Source organism: Squalius cephalus, assembly GCF_949319135.1.
Source record: "Squalius cephalus genome assembly, chromosome: 2".
Lineage (NCBI taxonomy): Eukaryota > Metazoa > Chordata > Actinopteri > Cypriniformes > Leuciscidae > Squalius > Squalius cephalus.
Window position 1 is genome coordinate 3,239,389 of NC_137123.1, and position 17,500 is coordinate 3,256,888.

The following is a 17,500-nucleotide window of genomic DNA, read 5'->3' on the forward strand; positions in this document are numbered from 1 at the left end:
GACAGTCTGTTCAATATTTGTGGGCATGATTGGTGATGTTTCATGCCAATAATAAAAGTTTACCTTTTAGTAGCGTGTGATGTGCCGTGCGTGAAGCAGAGAAAGTGATACGTCTCGGGTCGGGTTCGGGCTGAAAAAATTGCAGCCGTTGTCGGGCTGGGGCCGGGTTAGGGCTGGAGTTTTCCACATAGTTTCTAGTGTGTGTGTGTGTGTGTGTGTGTGTGTATGAGCACCTTGTTGTAGTTGCGCGTGGCCGACTCCTTGTTCCCGGGTCGCAGCGCCTGTAACTGAGAGTCCAGGATGTCCAACAGCTGCTCCATCAGACGCACAGAGGAAGTGACATCGCCAGCATAGACACGCCCCCGTGTGTGATTGACAAGTACAGCAGCGATATGGGCTGCGTTCTCCCCACTCTTAATCTACAGAGACGAGAGAGAGACTTCAGATATCTGTCTGTCTGTCTGTGAATCACCTGACCTCTGACCTCTGACTGACCTTCTGAGCGACCTGGCTGACCCAGGGTGATGTGCAGTTGCTGAGGTCGGGACCTCTGGGGCTCCACACCACTTCATCAGACATACACTGATACGAGGCGATTCCTGGGACACGGACAGAGAGAGGACAACAAAACACGACAAAGCTGAGTTTTAAACCTTAGAAGAGCCGCCCAGACCTGAAACACACATCAGTGGAACACTTCGATCATTTCCGCGGGTTCAAGGGTTCATTCAGAGGGCAGAAGTCAACAAACGGATACACACTTATTTGTTTCAACAGCAAGATTAAAATGCTTAAGTTTGTATGAGGGAAAAGTTTTTAATCACTTTTATTGTCATCATCTTATCATTTTAATGGTCCTGCTGTGTGTCAAATTGATTTTTATAAGTTTAGCAGTCCCTCAATTAACATGAGCTCATGAAAACTGCATGCATAATAATCATAATACAATTTAAAAACAGCATTTAGTTTTAAATGAGGTTCATCACATCGCTCTGCAGGAGAGCGTGGCTTTAAAGCTAACATTAGCATATGACCTTCAAGTCCCTTGATGTAATCCGTATGATCTACATCAAGTCAAAACACTACTATCCTCTAATAATAATGCGAAACATGTTTTAAAATATGCTCTTCAGTCTTCAGATTAAAAAAAAATTATAATCTTTTGACTGAAATATTTTTTCTTCATCGGAATGGTACGAAACCTGGTAAAGGTTTTGACACTTGCTGTGTGAACACAGCTTGAAAAGGTTAAATGGTCCTGAATTAAATATTCACACTTGTGCTCCTCGCAGTCAAGATTGAGTGCACTGGAAATGAATGAGACGAATGTCCTCTAGTGGAAGCGTTTGGTACTGCAGCCGAACAACAACTCACTGAAAGCTCATTTATTGAGATATCAACCTCAAATTTTTAAACTTGTTTAGAATTATGGCTTTGATTTTCTTGCCGTTTTAGAGTAAAACATGTTTTTGAAAATATATATTTCATATAACAATTTAAAATAGTATTTTTTCGTAAATTTCTGCAACTAGTTTCACTTCAGCAATATTTTGCCAAGTGTCGTCTTTGAAAAGAGATCAAACTTCAGTCTGTTGCTTTAAAGCATTAAAGATTTACCACAGTTTAAATAGGAAATGCAATTTTCAGGTCTATGCTCAAAAAATGAATAAATGGATTATAAATACAGAGTAAATATAATTTAGTACATTCAAATCCCCTAGAAATACAAAATATTCAATAAAATACATTATAGAACTGAAATATAGTACATTCCTTTAATTGAAATAAAAATAAATAAATAATCTGTCATTTTTGACCGACAAGCGAAGAGCACCACAGGGTTAAGACTGCTTTTGTGTTATGAGGATACTCGACAAAACGGACATTTTGGCATAATTGTGTGTGTTACTGTTCGTTCAAGTGCGATACTGGCACGCGTTTTTCTGTTTCACATAAACGGGACATTCACAAGGAGCGCGTTCTCTTTTGTCATGTCACGCTTGAATGGTGTAAAAGCATTTACATAAAGAAGAGCGTGATCATATAATGTAACGCTAGCCAAAGAATGAGATAAAAGAGAAAAAACGGATGCTCTGTCAATTGCGTTAAATGGGTGGTTGATTATGATTTCCCTTTCTAACTTTAGTTAGTGTGTAATGTTGCTGTTTGAGCATAAACAACACCTGCAAAGTTACAACGCTCAAAGTTCAAAGCAAAGAGAAATATTTTCTTTTACAGAAATCGCTTTTTAAGGACTACAACACACGGCTGGTAGGGACTACAATGAGCTTCTTCACGGGTTAGTGACATAAACCCTAAAATTTACATAAACCCCGGGAACACGCAACAAAGTCCATGTTGAGAAGAGTTAATCGGAGCTGCTAACACACACACACACACACACACACACACAAGCTCTTGAAGCTCCACCCTCTGTGCTGGGAGCAGCAGCTCATTTGCATTTAAAGGGACACACACAAAACAATGCGTTTTTGCTCACCCTCAAAAAGTGACAATTTGAACATGCTATAAAAAAAATTCTGTAGGGTATTTTGAGCTAAAACTTCCAGAAATGTATTTTACATCTTGTAAAAAGGGACATCATACCACCCCTTTAAATATGTTTAACATGTTAAACTGTAAAAAATGTATCGGAACGTTGACAGCCCTAATTGTAACACAAGTACTGACCGAGGGATCCTTTGGGACAGGGTCTCTCCACCGTCTCCCCTCGGTGGGTCGGGGGCCACTGGACCCCGCGGGTCACACGACTCTCACACACGGGTGTGCGCGGCCCCTGCGGACGGCGGGGGGGCCTGACGGTCACCGGGACCGTGGCTGTGATGGGACGCCCTGCCGGAGCCCTGTTGATGGCTCCCACTGGGTGAAAGGTCACGGTCGGGGTGGAGGTGGAGCTGAAGCCCAGAGACACCGTGGTGGAGAGCGAGTTCGGTGGAGTGGTGGAGAGAAGAGGGGTCGAGAGAGGATCTGAGAGAGGAGTAAAACACCAGTGCAGTGAGGTTACACAGAAGAGTAAAGCAGGGTGAACACTGTGCGATTTATAATAGTCCTTAAGATTGTTGCTTGTCAGACTGTACGATCATGATCATCGCTGTAAGTCATGTCACACTGTAAGATCTCAGTTATCATTAATGTCGCACTGTAAGATCTCAGTTGTCATTAATGTCACACTGTAAGATCTCAGTTGTCATTAATGTCAGACTGTAAGATCTCAGTTGTCATTAATGTCAGACTGTAAGATCTCAGTTGTCATTAACATCACACTGTAAGATCTCAGTTATTAATGTCACTGTAAGATCTCAGTTGTCATTAATGTCACACTGTAAGATCTCAGTTATTAATGTCACTGTAAGATCTCAGTTGTCATTAATGTCACACTGTAAGATCTCAGTTGTCATTAATGTCAGACTGTAAGATCTCAGTTATTAATGTCACACTGTAAGATCTCAGTTGTCATTAACATCACACTGTAAGATCTCAGTTGTCATTAATGTCACACTGTAAGATCTCAGTTGTCATTAACATCACACTGTAAGATCTCAGTTGTCATTAATGTCACACTGTAAGATCTCAGTTGTCATTAATGTCAGACTGTAAGATCTCAGTTATTAATGTCACTGTAAGATCTCAGTTGTCATTAATGTCACACTGTAAGATCTCAGTTGTCATTAATGTCAGACTGTAAGATCTCAGTTGTCATTAATGTCACACTGTAAGATCTCAGTTGTCATTAATGTCACACTGTAAGATCTCAGTTATCATTAATGTCTCACTGTAAGATCTCAGTTGTCATTAATGTCACACTGTAAGATCTCAGTTGTCATTAATGTCGCACTGTAAGATCTCAGTTGTCATTAATGTCTCACTGTAAGATCTCAGTTGCCATTAATGTCACACTGTAAGATCTCAGTTGTCATTAATGTCGCACTGTAAGAACTCAGTTGTCATTAATGTCAAACTGTAAGATCTCAGTTGTCATTAATGTCAGACTGTAAGATCTCAGTTGTCATTAATGTCGCACTGTAAGATCTCAGTTGTCATTAATGTCACACTGTAAGAACTCAGTTGTCATTAATGTCACACTGTAAGATCTCAGTTGTCATTAATGTCAGACTGTACGGCAGTCAAGACGTGTTAAAAACGGACACATGCAAGAAAACTTGTCTGGAGTTTTACATCATCAATCAATGACACGTTCTGTGACTGTGAGCTGTGTTACATGTGGGACAGAAATGGTGGCTACAAAGAAAACTCTAACTTTAATTTTGGTCACGGCTAGTCTTGAAAAATGAAGACAATTTAACGGTCGTCGTAGGAAAAGTCACAGTGCAGGACTGAGAGTCAAATCTTCTGACACTGCCTACTTACACTAACGTTAATTTTGGTCATGGCTAGTTGAAAGAATTCTAGGATGGTAGTCTCAGCATGAAGGATATGACAGAAGGGGTTCTTTGTTCTCTAAGAAGGTATTGGCAACATCTTTTCCTCATTATGTGGACCTCTAGGTTAGGATGGGGAATGGTCTCCTATTATAACACAGTATAGGGTCCTCTTGGCTGCAGATGTACTTGTGGTAAGCTAGCCGGAAACTGACCATATATGGACTTGTTAGTCAATGTATTGTATTCCTATATGATGGAAGGTATGTACTCTTATTGGTTACCTCTGTGTAACTCCCCTCATATTCGTACTATATATATATTCAGACAAAGTGGCAATAAAGTTGAGAAAACTTTCTCCCTCAGCGCTGGGTCATTGTTCATTCAACTGCTAAATGTGAGGACTGAAATGAGGCACAAAGGGACAGGAAATCTTACACTAGTCTTGAAAAACGAAGATAATTTGACGGTCGTCGTATAAGAATCACACTGCAGGACTGTGAGTCAAATCTTCTGACAGTGCCAGAATTTCGTCTGAGGTAAAATTTGATTGCAGCGGTCATTAATCGGTCGTCTGTGAACATTAGTTTGTTAGTTTGAACTAACGATCAAAGACTTCAGATTTTAGCCTAGGATCAGAGGATTCTTTTAGGGTTTGTAAAATTTGTCTCAGATAGCCAAATCGCTGCCAAAATCGCACAGTGTGCACCCAGCTTAAGTATCATTAAAGATTGTGAGGCGTTACATGAATATTAGGCTGCTGTCACTTTAAGAGATGCACAGATCCAATACACTGTTACACATGAAAACAGAGAAAACAGAGTCGTCTCGTGTTTGAAATGTGCACAAAGAAATCGATAAGAGGAATCGAAATTTCAATTTTATAACAAGTATCCGATTCCTGACCTTAAGTATTTTCGATTCCCAACCCTATATATCGCATTATATTTTGCAGTATATTCCCATTTAATTTTGTTCCATAAGGGTATGGTTTGAGATTGTGAGGTGTTACCTGTGGTGGGCTGCGGCGGGCTGAACTCCAGTGGGTAGCGAAGGACGATGTAGTTGTTCCAGACGTACAGCTGGTTGTCTCTGGGGTTGTAGCTGATGGACGAGATGTGCTGGTACGGGTTTGGGAACGGAATTCTCACCGGCTCCTCGCGGTTTCGCCGCGTGTCGTAGGCGTACAGGATCAGGTCTCCGCCCACCTCACTGTCATCATCCTGGTACACGGATCGAACCGCGTACAAGATGCCACACGCCACGAACGCGTCGGATGCCATGCGCTTCTCAAAGCTCGTCTGCCACGTCCCCTCGAAACGCAGCGTGTACGGGTTCACCTGAGACACGAGCCAATCAGATTATGGAAAGGACTAGAATGTACATTTCCTGAAGAAAATGTAAGTGGTGCTTGCAGTGGCAAAACTCGGCACTCGGTTGCTAGGGTGTTCTGAGTGGTTGCTAGGGTGATACTTGGCGGTTTGTAGTTGTCACAGATGGTTACTATGGAGTTTTTATAGACTTCTTAACATGTTATTTAAGACTTAAGTTAGTCGTTATTAGCATGTAGCTATTCACTGCTAGCATGAGTAGCATATTGGAAGTCCTGTTTGCTAGCATGAGTCAAAAGAGCCAACCCACATCTCTGTACGATGTTCTGATGCAGAGATATAGTTCTTGCTAAACGGTTGCTAGGGTACTCTGTTTGGTTGCTAGGGAGTGGCTTGGCAGCTGCCAATGATGTTACTTCAAAGGCTGCTTTGTCAGTGTGAATGATATAAACCAACCTCAATGCTTCTATGACATTCAGATTTGAAGATATCCCACTTTGGGTTGCTAGGGTGCTCTATATGGTTGCTAGGGCATGGCTAGACAGTTAGCAGGGTTAAACCAATAGACTGGATGTCTGCCTAAATCAAAAGAGCCAAACTTGCGTATCTCTATGATGCTCTGATGCTCTCATCTATTTTTCAATGGAAGTCTATGGGATGGTTGCTAGGGTGCTGTAACTGGTTGCTAGGGTGTGGCTATGAAGATTTGGCTGCTTGATAAGATGAGTCAAATGAGTGAGAGAGAGAGTGAGAGGGAGAGAGAAAGGGTTCTCAGGCCCTGCACGTATGAAAACGACATTTGAATTCATGAAAATTCCGCAATGTTAAGTCTATGGGACTTTTTCACCCGCTTTTTCGTCCGTACATCCGATCGCTTAGAAAAGTCATAGCACACCTCTCCTCAATAATCCGCACGATTTGATGCCTCATTCATGGGTCTATGATAAACGGTGCGGGAGGAGTAGCGTGCCGAACTTTTGTCCAGAATAATATTAAGTATGACGAATAACAATAGTGATGCCTTGCCTTTGGCAAGCACCACTAATAACCAATCAGAAAAATACAGAGAAGACGTAAACAGGAAGTTCACCTGGCTAACAACCAGGCGTCCGCTGTTGGCCTCAGTGGCGTATATGACCCAGAGCCCGTGTTCGTCCACGGCGAGGTCGATGTCGGATTTCCCGCCCCAGCGGTACGGCGACGTGTCGTGATAGTTGGCGGTTGCGATAATGGCTTCGCCGCTCTTGATGCGAGTTCGCAGGTCGTATTTCACAATGTTGCGTGTGCGTTCTTTATTGTAGAATACAGCGCCGTCATACACGACGAAACCGGTGCCGTCCACTCGACTCGGCAACCTGTCAATTACACAGAAACGTTACAGTATTCAATTCACATTTACTTGTATAGCGCTTTTCACAATACACATCGTTTCAAAGCAGCTTTACAGAAAATGCATGAGTCCACATTAAAATTCAGAGTGATCTGTTATCAGAGGAAACTGTGACTAAGTTATGTATTTCAGAAATGTATATTTACAAAATCACAGTGAGCTAAAAATGCATTAATTTATACAATGTAATAATTAAAGGCAGAAACAATGAGCTCATTGAAGTAATGAATAATTGTTTGTTAACAAATGATTATGACATTTGTAATGTAGCATTGGTGTATACAAAAATGTAGCTTTGGTGCATGTTGATTCAGATGCATGTTAATTCAGTAGCATTCATACAACCTTCATCATTCATTATGTGGTCGCATTCACAAAGCCTTCAAAACCAAATTTAATTGCGCAAACCAAGCGGCAAACTTTCAGTCTCTCTCTTGAATCCAACACGGAAGTGACTTCAACTGCAGTTCATCGACTGGCCAATAGAGACCGGCTGCAGAAGAGAGTCAATCCCATAGATCCCCATGTTAAAATCCCCAACTTTACAGCAGAAAAAAAATATGTTTACAGCCCGGTGCAAAAAGTGGTTTTGGTCTATATAGCTAATTTTGCCCTTCATGATGACTATGAGGGTTATTTATAACTCATCCATTTAAATTATATTAAGACTTAAAGTTCTGCATAATTAAGGGGCGTGGCCATTTGAGTGACAGGTGGATTGCCGCTGATGTCACTACTAGCGTTTGTCTGCTGTCTGTTAGCATCACGTCACCTCAGCTAATCCGCCTCGCTGCACATTTTCGTTAACCAGGAGTGACGCGCTAACGAGATGCTATGCTCTGGCTTTGGGCTTCGAAAATGCTCTTCAGAAACACTACGGGTGACAACACGGACACTACGAACATATTTTTTTACCGTCTATGGCGCAAACTCACTTATAGGTGGTGGTGACCCTGTTTTGGATGTAGTCATCCCAGGAAGCGTATTCATACAGCATATCAGTGCGATAGGGCGTCCAGGGCATCACGTACAGCCTATCGCCCGCTTGCAGAGGGTCTTTACACCACGCCCCCGACTGATGCTCCGCCTCCCGCACAGAACTGGGCTCCAACACTCGCATTAATGTCCCAGGACACACAAAAACTAGAGGTGGAGAGAGACAGAGCGATAACAGAGATGAGCAGGAGTAGGGGATGAAGTGTATTAGACTAATAAAGAGTAGATCTTATAAACAGATCTATTCTACACACACACACACACACGCACACACACACAACACAAACACACATCTTACACTACCTATTGCTGTATCATGAGTGCCTGTGTGTGTGAGAAAGAGAGATTTAATTCTTAAAAGATGATAATACAATTTCATTATAAGAGTGTGACAGCATAGATAGATAGATAGATAGATAGATAGATAGATAGATAGATAGATATAGACAGACAGACAGACAGATAGATAGATAGATAGATAGATAGATAGATAGATAGATAGATAGATAGATAGATAGATAAACAGATAGATAAACAGATAGATATAGACAGACAGATAGATAGACAGACAGATTGATAGATAGACAGACATAGATAGATAGATAGATAGACAGACAGACAGACAGACAGATAGATAGATAGATAGACAGACAGACAGATAGATAGATAGATAGACAGACAGACAGACAGACAGACAGACAGACAGATAGATAGACAGACAGACAGACAGACAGATAGATAGATAGATAGACAGACAGATTGATAGATAGATAGACAGACAGACAGATAGATAGATAGATAGATAGATATATAGATAGATAGATAGATAGATAGATAGATAGATAGATAGATAGATAGATAGATATAGACAGACAGATAGATTGATAGATAAACAGATAGATATAGACAGACAGACAGACAGATAGATAGATAGATAGATAGATAGATAGATAGATAGATAGATAGATAGATAGATAGATAGATAGATAGATAGATAGATAGATAGATTTGTTTGTTTGCTGTCAAACTGGTTTGCTACATTTCACTTTTGGTTAGAGTATTTGAGGTAGAGTCATGAGAGAGGGGGCGGGGCTACAGGAACCTTGGAGCCAATGAGATGCGGGTTAGTTCACACAGAGGACAGGGATTGGCTGGGACAGCTGTCACTCACGTCACATCCACTCACTCAGGTCAAGCACTTCAGGAACACGGCATGTGCACACAGTTACTAAAAGAGAAGGAGTTGTTTTCTTTTTAAATGCTAAATAAACGACAACAGGTCCTGAGGGAAGCAAAGGGATGAACAGAGACACGCGTGTCGTTTGGATCTGAGGATAAATGAGCTTCAAACAGCAAGCAAATCAAAGGGGAGAGCAGAAAACAAGTGAGTGCGTGTGTGAAAGAGAGAGAGAGAGAGAGAGAGAGAGAGAGAGAGAGAGAGAGAGAGAGAGAGAGAAAGAGAGAGAGAGAGAAAGAAGAGAGAGAGGAAGTTCATCCTTGTGTTTGTAAGGTGTGTGAACAAGAGAAGGAGGAAAATGAAGGAGCTGCATCAAACTAGAGCACATCACAAGGGCCAGGGAGAAAAGAGAGAGAGCAAGAGAGGGAGAGGGAGAGAGACAGAAAGAGAGAGAGAGAGGAAGACAAGATGAGGAGATGAAGAGAGACAGGAGAGAGAAACTGCGGCGTTAACATGGTCTTTACCTTTTTGGTCCACTTCTATTCAAGCGTTGAAATAGAGAGGGGGAGAGAGGTATAAATGCAGAAAAAGAGAGAGACAGAAAGAGAGAGAGACAGGCAGAAGGTGTACAGAAGAGAGAAAAAAGAGACATTTCAGTTCAACAGCAGAGTCTTCCGTTTCTTTTCAAGCTTAAAGGTCAAGTGAAATTCATTAGACATGAGGAGAAACATGAGGGAGAAAGACAAAAGAGAGGGGGACAAAACTATTGCAACGGAAAGAGAGAGAGAGAGAGAGAGAGAGAGAGAGAGAGAGAGATAGAGAAAGAGAGGGGGGGGGGGCGAGAAAGAGAGAGAGAGAGTGATGGTATGGTAGGGTAAGGGACAGGAACTAGCTATGCCTCAATTAAACATCACCAATCATTGATGTGGTGATCATTTTAATAATCTGAATCATTATGAATATTCATTAAGTGTTCTTCTGTCTTCCCTCAATCACTCTGTCCACTCTCCATCCCTCCACCCCCCACCCAAAAAAACAAACGAGAAACAAAGCAAATAGAAGCGACTGAGAGACTGATTCAACACACTTGCTGCCAAAAAATATAAGATTATTAGAGACATTCACATTCACATATGGACCTATTCACACCAGAGCCGGAAACTTCCCAGCTAACAGGGAACATTGTCTCAAGGTTCCCTCAAAGTTACGAACAAACGTTCTTTAACAGAATGGTCAATTAACAATGTTCTGGTCTTTAACAATGTTCTCAAAACATTAGCACAAAAATATAATTAACACATCGTTCATGGAATGTTTTATTTCTGAAATGTTTTAGTTGGGCGTTTATTTAACGTTTTTTAAAATGTTACGACTTGTTTCATAACGTTCAGAGAACATTCAAAACTAACATTCCAATAATGTTTGAAGAATGGATTGTTTTCTTAATGTTCGCAAAACCAAGAAAAACGTTTTTAAAACATTGAAGAAACTGGAATGTCTTCAACGTTCTGAAAACATTCAGAAATAACGCTTTCATAACTTATTGGGAACTCTAGAAAATCGTTCTTAGAGCATATTTTTGTTAGCTGGGTAGACACTAATAAATTAAATTAATATATATATATTTTCAGGAATGTGATCAACGAGTTGTATTTTGCATTATAAACCAGGCAGTTCTGGTCCTGGATTCTGATTGGTCGATACTGTAATATGATTGTGCAGCAGATTGTTATTTTTGCTGTATGTCAGGAACTGTGTGTTCAAGTTCATTCTAGGTAAGACGTTTACTTACAATGTTTTAATCAAACACTGTGTACTTTTATTATATTGTAAGCATTTCTGCAAGTTACACTGATGGTCATGCTATATTCTGAATACTCTTTGCTAAGAGATATTTCTGTATCATTAATATAATAGACAAGACCAGAAAGCTCCTTTGAGGGGTAGAGCAGGGAGGAGGCTTGAAGCCAGAGAGAGAAGAAAAGACCAAATGGAAGTGATTCAAAATAAACGGGTTCTAGGGTCCCAGAGGTTCAATAACATCTGCCTCCTTCCCTGTCTTGGACTCTCTGAACCCCCTTAGCCATTGAAGGTCTGGAGCTTTGTTAGGCTTCTTCTCATTATGAGAATTCTTCTATGAGGCAGTGTTGTCAAGTCGTTAGGCTCCCTTAGAGCCTCCTTGGCTAGTCTTTTTATAGTGACTGCTCCTCGAGTTATTAGACGCACTGCGTATTGAAAGTAAAAATGCAGATTTATGAGCTCATCTACATGGCCCCTCCTCTACTGAGTTTGAGGACTCTACGGCAAGTCGGAGAGGACAATCCAATTTGGAAGAGCGCGAAAATGGCAAGGAGAGGATTTGTTTTGCAGTGTAAACACACTGTAAATGACTTTGAGTGTGAAGTGTAAATGTAAATTAATTTTGTTCAAGAAAAAATAAAGGTCACCCCTCCCGTTATCAGAGACCAGAAAAAAATGTCTATAGAGTCAAATCATTTCAGATGTCTAACTGCGATTAGGGATCGCATAAATGTCCAGCTAATTTGCGCATAAATATCCCTTAATTTCCCTTTATGCAATCCCTTAAATTCATTCATTAAATTATATTTAAATGACATAAAGTTTGTTTGGGAGGAGCACATTCAGATAATCAAATCAGCACGGGATGAGTTAATCAACTCATTGAGTGTGATAGGATGTAGTTGGCCATTTGGCTTAGAACTAGGCTATTAATGTTGCTGCCTTCATGAAGTGCTGAAATGTCAATGTATCATCATGACATGGCCTGTCAGGAAAAGAAGACCCAAAAGCTGGGAATTTGTAGCAAATCAAACTTAATTTTTAGGGGGTTGCCTGTCTGAGTGTGCGACTCCCGGCCTAATGGTGCCCTGACCGGAATTAGCCGAAATAATTCGCAACATTAAGCATTTAAGTTAACTGAAATAAAGTTGAAATTAGGCTAAATAAAATGGGCCTATAATATTAGTTGAAGAAATTGACGAAAATTAGAAATGTTGCCTTGCAATAGACTGAAATAAGTTTTAATTATGAACTGGAAAGAAATAAAAACTTGAACTAAACTTAAATAGCCTATAGCTAAATGATGTATAGGCTAGGCCTAAATAATTTCATATAGCCTAAATCAAACCTAAATAGCAAAAAAATAAAAATTTAAATGACAAAAGCACATAACGAAATTGCTTAAAATTAAACTAAAATTAACACAAAAAATATTGATAAAACTAAATTAAAAATGAAAATAACTGCAGGTCTCCGCAGTCACAGCCTAAATGAAAACTATGAAAGCCGTGACTGGCCCGGTAAAAAAATTGAAATTGAAAAATAAAATAATAAAAATAAATTAAAGAAATGATTCCCTCTGATCTTCTGTTTCGTTAATAAAGTTTGATTTCCTACAAATTCCCGCTTTTGGTTCTTCTTTTCCTGTCATAAAGATACTGTATTGACATTTCAGCACTTCGTGAAGACAGCGACATTAATAGTTATAATAAAGCGCTCAGTAGAAAAGGAAGTTCAGTTGAATTTGAGAACTTGTACGCTAAAATTTACACTTACAGCTCTGATGTGAAAACCTGTCAAATAAAAATATGAAATTGAATGTTGAGATTTGCACTCACAGTCACAACAAACCTGCATTTCTGAATTTGTAATTATTATAAGACGTAAACTGCTAATTCCAAAAACCGTAGAGCCGTAGAGTCCTCAAACTCAGTAGAGGAGGGGCCATGTAGATGAGCTCATAAATCTGTTAACAGCCTAGTTCTAAGCCAAATGGCCAACTCCATCCTATCGCACTCAATGAGTTGATTAACTCATCCCGTGCTGATTTGATTATCTGAACGTGCTCCTCCCAAACTTTGTTATGTAATTTAAATATAATTTAATGAATGAATTTAAAGGATTGCATAAAGGGAAATTAAGGGATATTTATGCGCAAATTAGCTGAGCATTTATGCGATCCCTAATCGCAGTTAGACATCTGAAATGATTTGACTCTATAGACATTTTTTTCTGGTCTCTAATAACGGGAGGGGTGAGCCAGACTACATCGCGCCGGATCTTAAGCTAGACCTTTTTATTTTATTTATTTATTTTTATTTTTTCTTGAACAAAATTCATTTACATTTACACTTCACACTCAAAGTCATTTACAGTGTGTTTACACAGCAAAACAAATCCTCTCCTTGCCATTTTCGCGCTCTTCCAAACGGAATTGTCCTCTCCGACTTGCCGTAGAGTCCTCAAACTCAGTAGAGGAGGGGCCATGTAGATGAGCTCATAAATCTGCATTTTGAGAGGCGTGTGGCGTCAATTTAACATCTATCGGCGAATGGCGTTATTTTAACGCGTGGCGGCGTGTGACGTTAACTTATCGCCTGACGGCGTTATGAAGACAGCGTTTTAATATTGATACGCCGGTCAAAAGCACGCGAATTCTGAACCATTTGGCTTTCGATAACTGCGCGCCTCCTTGGTGGGAGCTTGAAATTTTGGCTAAGTCCCCTCAATCCGCCAGACTTGCCGACTGCAGCTTTAAATAAGACAACATCTCTATTGCAAACCCCTCCATGTTGGGGTTGTTGTTGTATTTGGCGTAGTCCTACCAATGCAACATCATTGCCATAGAAACCAATGCAGATATTCCAGAAAATGAAAGAGCTGCACGGACACACAAATCGGATCTGACCAGGTGCGATACACAGTGTGGACATCAACAATTTTAGATCGGATTCCACTCGGATTCACAAATAATCGGATTTGGTCTGACAGTGTGAAGGCAGTCTTTGAGCCTCCTCGAAGGCAGTAGTTAGGCCTCCTCTTGTCTGAGAGACTCAGACAAGATATTGAGCCCCAGAACTGGACAGTAGAGCTGAGCCTCCTCTGGCGCATCTAGTTCGGGAGTACTTTTACCATTCGCTCCCCTGAGCTCCATCTGACATTTCAGTGTCAGGCTGCTAGGCCTTCTTTAGGCCTCCCTGACAGACGTTGGATGTATCTAGGCCTCCTTATTTTCAGTTTTAAACTAAGACAAGCCAAGACTGTAAAATATTCAGTCTAAAGTATTGAAATATTTACTGAAAGTATAATTGAATTATTATATATTTATTTATGTATTATATTTCAGTTAACATTCATTCTATTTCAATTAACGTAACGTTTTTATATAGTTTTAGTTTTGGCTTTAGTTAATGATAATAACGATGGTTGTGCAAAACAACTCAAAGCATGTGAACGACCGCAGCACAGTTCACTTTCAATCAGTTTTCTTGAGAATTTCAATGAGAATTTCCTGAGAGTAAATCACATGATGATGTTTATTGTGTTTGCGTTTGGCTGTCGGTGTGAATAGGCCTTTACATCCTAGAGAAAGTCCAACACAAACACACAGTTTCTTCCAGAGGTTCAGCAAAGTGGCACAAACAGCCTGGTCCCTTTAGACGGACGAAACTCTCTCACACACACACACACACACTCAAACACACACACACACACACACACACTCTCACACACACAGACACACACACACACGATCCTGTATATAATCCTGTATAAAAGGAGAAATGAAAGCATCAGTGTGCATCGCTCAGCAAACCCGCTGTGCAAGTGGAACCTAAAAAATTACGCCTGTAATTTCGCATCAAACATTTCATCACAGTTTTTCTTCGAGCCGTCTCACGCTACACTGCAAAAAGAAGAAGGGAATCAATGAATGAGCGAGTGAATGAGTGTGTCCGTCAGCTCCGCTCTGCAAGAACAAACGGAGAGTGTGTTTCCAGCGCCAACCTGCAGGAGGAGACAGAAAACACACCCTGATCCCCACAGCACTACACCCAGCGGAGGAGTGGAGAGAGGGAGCGACTGAGGAGGAAGAGCGCAAACACAGGGAGGGAAGAGAGGGATGAGGACAGCAGAGGAGAGGAGAGAGATGAGAAGCCTGGTTTATACTGAAGGTGTTTGTATCATAAGCATGTTTCCATTGTGATACATTTCAAAGGTAAAAGACTGAATCTGAGCTGAGATGTGTTGGTTGACGACAGGGTGATGAGGACTTCTAAATGAGGGTTTATTCTGAGATAACAACCGGCTGGATGTACATTATCCCGCTTATTACACGGCTACTTGCCACATCTGATCTGAGTTGAAATATTTTATTAGATCTTTAAACGCAAAGCTTCCACGGACAGAACAATTGCAGCGCGGAAAGTTCAAACTAAACGGACATTTGAGAGATATGGTTTACTGTAGGGCTGGGCAAAAAAATCGATTTTTCGATTAACCATTTTTAAAAATGTGGTCAATTCAAAATCGATTCGAATCGATTTATCTATTACCCAAAAGCCAGTATTAGTTTTCCTCCACTGTTCATAGGCTTCCATTTTATAGCTAATGCTGTGAGATTTTATGTTTGTTTTATCGTAATCATAAAATAACCTCAACTAGTGCTGCACGATTAATCAAATCGCAATCGCGATGTCAAGCCTACGCAATTATATAACGCAAAATGCTGCGATTTTATATGAAATAAACAAATTTGGGCTGTTAACGCAATTAACGCAGCATCTGTTAATTTTTGTCATCCTTTGACTAGTGTTACATGATCCCGCTCTTATTCATGCAAATGCTTTTAAACCATTCATGTGCGACAAAAATGAAACAGCCCAGAATACAGTTCTCTTTCGAGCTTGAACGAACAATAACACACACAATTATGCCAAAATGTCTTTTTGTTGAGTATCTTAATAACATAAGAGCAGTCTTATGATGAACGTGAAGAGTTGTGACTCGTGAGAGAATGAAGCGCGAGTGAGATCCGCGTCTCTGTCAGCAGCGGCTGCTCTTAAAGCGACAGTACACAGTCGCCACTAATTATCTCTGTCGCTAAAGTTAATCAAAGAACAAAGGGAACAGAGAAAAACACTCACTGCTCTTGACTAAAGAACTTTTGTAACTTTAATAAGGATTGATTGGTCTATATAACCCAAGTTTAGCTAAAATAAAAAAAGTTTAATGTACAGGTTTGTAGCTCTTAATTTCTTTTTATTAATTAACCACTTGTAAACTTATGCTCACTGTTCTTTTTTTTATTTATAAATATAGGATTTGTATTAAATCTATATTCATTGAGTCGAATCGAAATCGAATCGAATTGTAACATATGAATCGATACCCAGCCCTAGTTTACTGTCATATGACTTATTACACAGCATTTCACCACATGAATAATTATGGGGATAAGATATCTTGATTTCAGTTTAAACTGTTTTAAAATCGTTCCTGTTTGTATCTCATAATCCAACAGTGAACAACACAATAGTCACAAAATGGCAGCCGCTGCATTTGTATGAAACAAGAGAGAGCGAGTCCACAATACTGGATGGCATAATTTAATAATTATACACAAAATACTGATTCAACTGAGTTTTAATATTTTATCAGCTCACCAAATGCAAAACTTCCACGAAGAAAAACCGTTCCGGTCAGTTCCTAACCGACTCCAGTGTCCCGGATGAGCCTGAGTTTCTGTTCTCACCGGCTGTTATCTGGGAATAACACACCGCTGGATGGCGCTATTGACCAATCAGAATCAAGTATTCCACAGAGCCATGTAATAAGTGCTGCTTTTTATATATAAGCATGTTTCCATTGTGAACTGAGACGTGTGTGAGTTCAGTGTGAATGACCTGCGGATTCTGAAGTGTTGTGAACATGAACTAGTGATATTAAACTGTTATACTCGACTAGGTAAAGGTTCTTCACCGCCGGTTTACCTGAGATTTCCTCTATACTGATGTCTGTCGTTTCAGATTACAGTGCATAGATAGATAGATAGATAGATAGACAGATAGATAGATAGATAGATAGATAGATAGATAGATAGATAGATAGATAGATAGATAGATAGATAGATAGATAGATAGATAGATAGATAGATAGACAGATAGATAGATAGATAGATAGATAGATAGATAGATAGATATACCTCTTCACATCGGTACTAAACGACAGTATAAACAAGGCTTGAAGAGAAGGAAAGAGAAGAGTATGAGAAAGGGTAAAAAATAAAAACATTTATGTATGTATATGTGTGTGTGAGTGAGTGAGTGTGTGAGTGAGTGTGAGTGAGTGAGTGTGTGTGTGTGTGTGTGGTGTGGTGTGTATGTGTGTGTCAGTGAGTGAGTGAGTG

At 40.1% G+C, this 17,500-nt stretch overlaps 1 protein-coding gene across 1 annotated transcript in view; it reads right to left on the reverse strand.

Moving 5' to 3' along the window:
* Nucleotides 1-17,500, reverse strand: part of LOC307154449 (adhesion G protein-coupled receptor L1) — a 65,636-nt gene that overhangs the window by 19,471 nt on the left and 28,665 nt on the right. The window contains exons 5-10 of the mRNA XM_079864397.1: nucleotides 8,057-8,264; nucleotides 6,822-7,086; nucleotides 5,413-5,740; nucleotides 2,692-2,988; nucleotides 496-599; nucleotides 234-419 (exon numbers count right to left, since the gene is read on the reverse strand). Of these exons, the coding sequence (XP_079720523.1) occupies nucleotides 234-419; nucleotides 496-599; nucleotides 2,692-2,988; nucleotides 5,413-5,740; nucleotides 6,822-7,086; nucleotides 8,057-8,264 (1,388 nt within the window). The remainder of the gene's footprint in view (nucleotides 1-233; nucleotides 420-495; nucleotides 600-2,691; nucleotides 2,989-5,412; nucleotides 5,741-6,821; nucleotides 7,087-8,056; nucleotides 8,265-17,500) is intronic.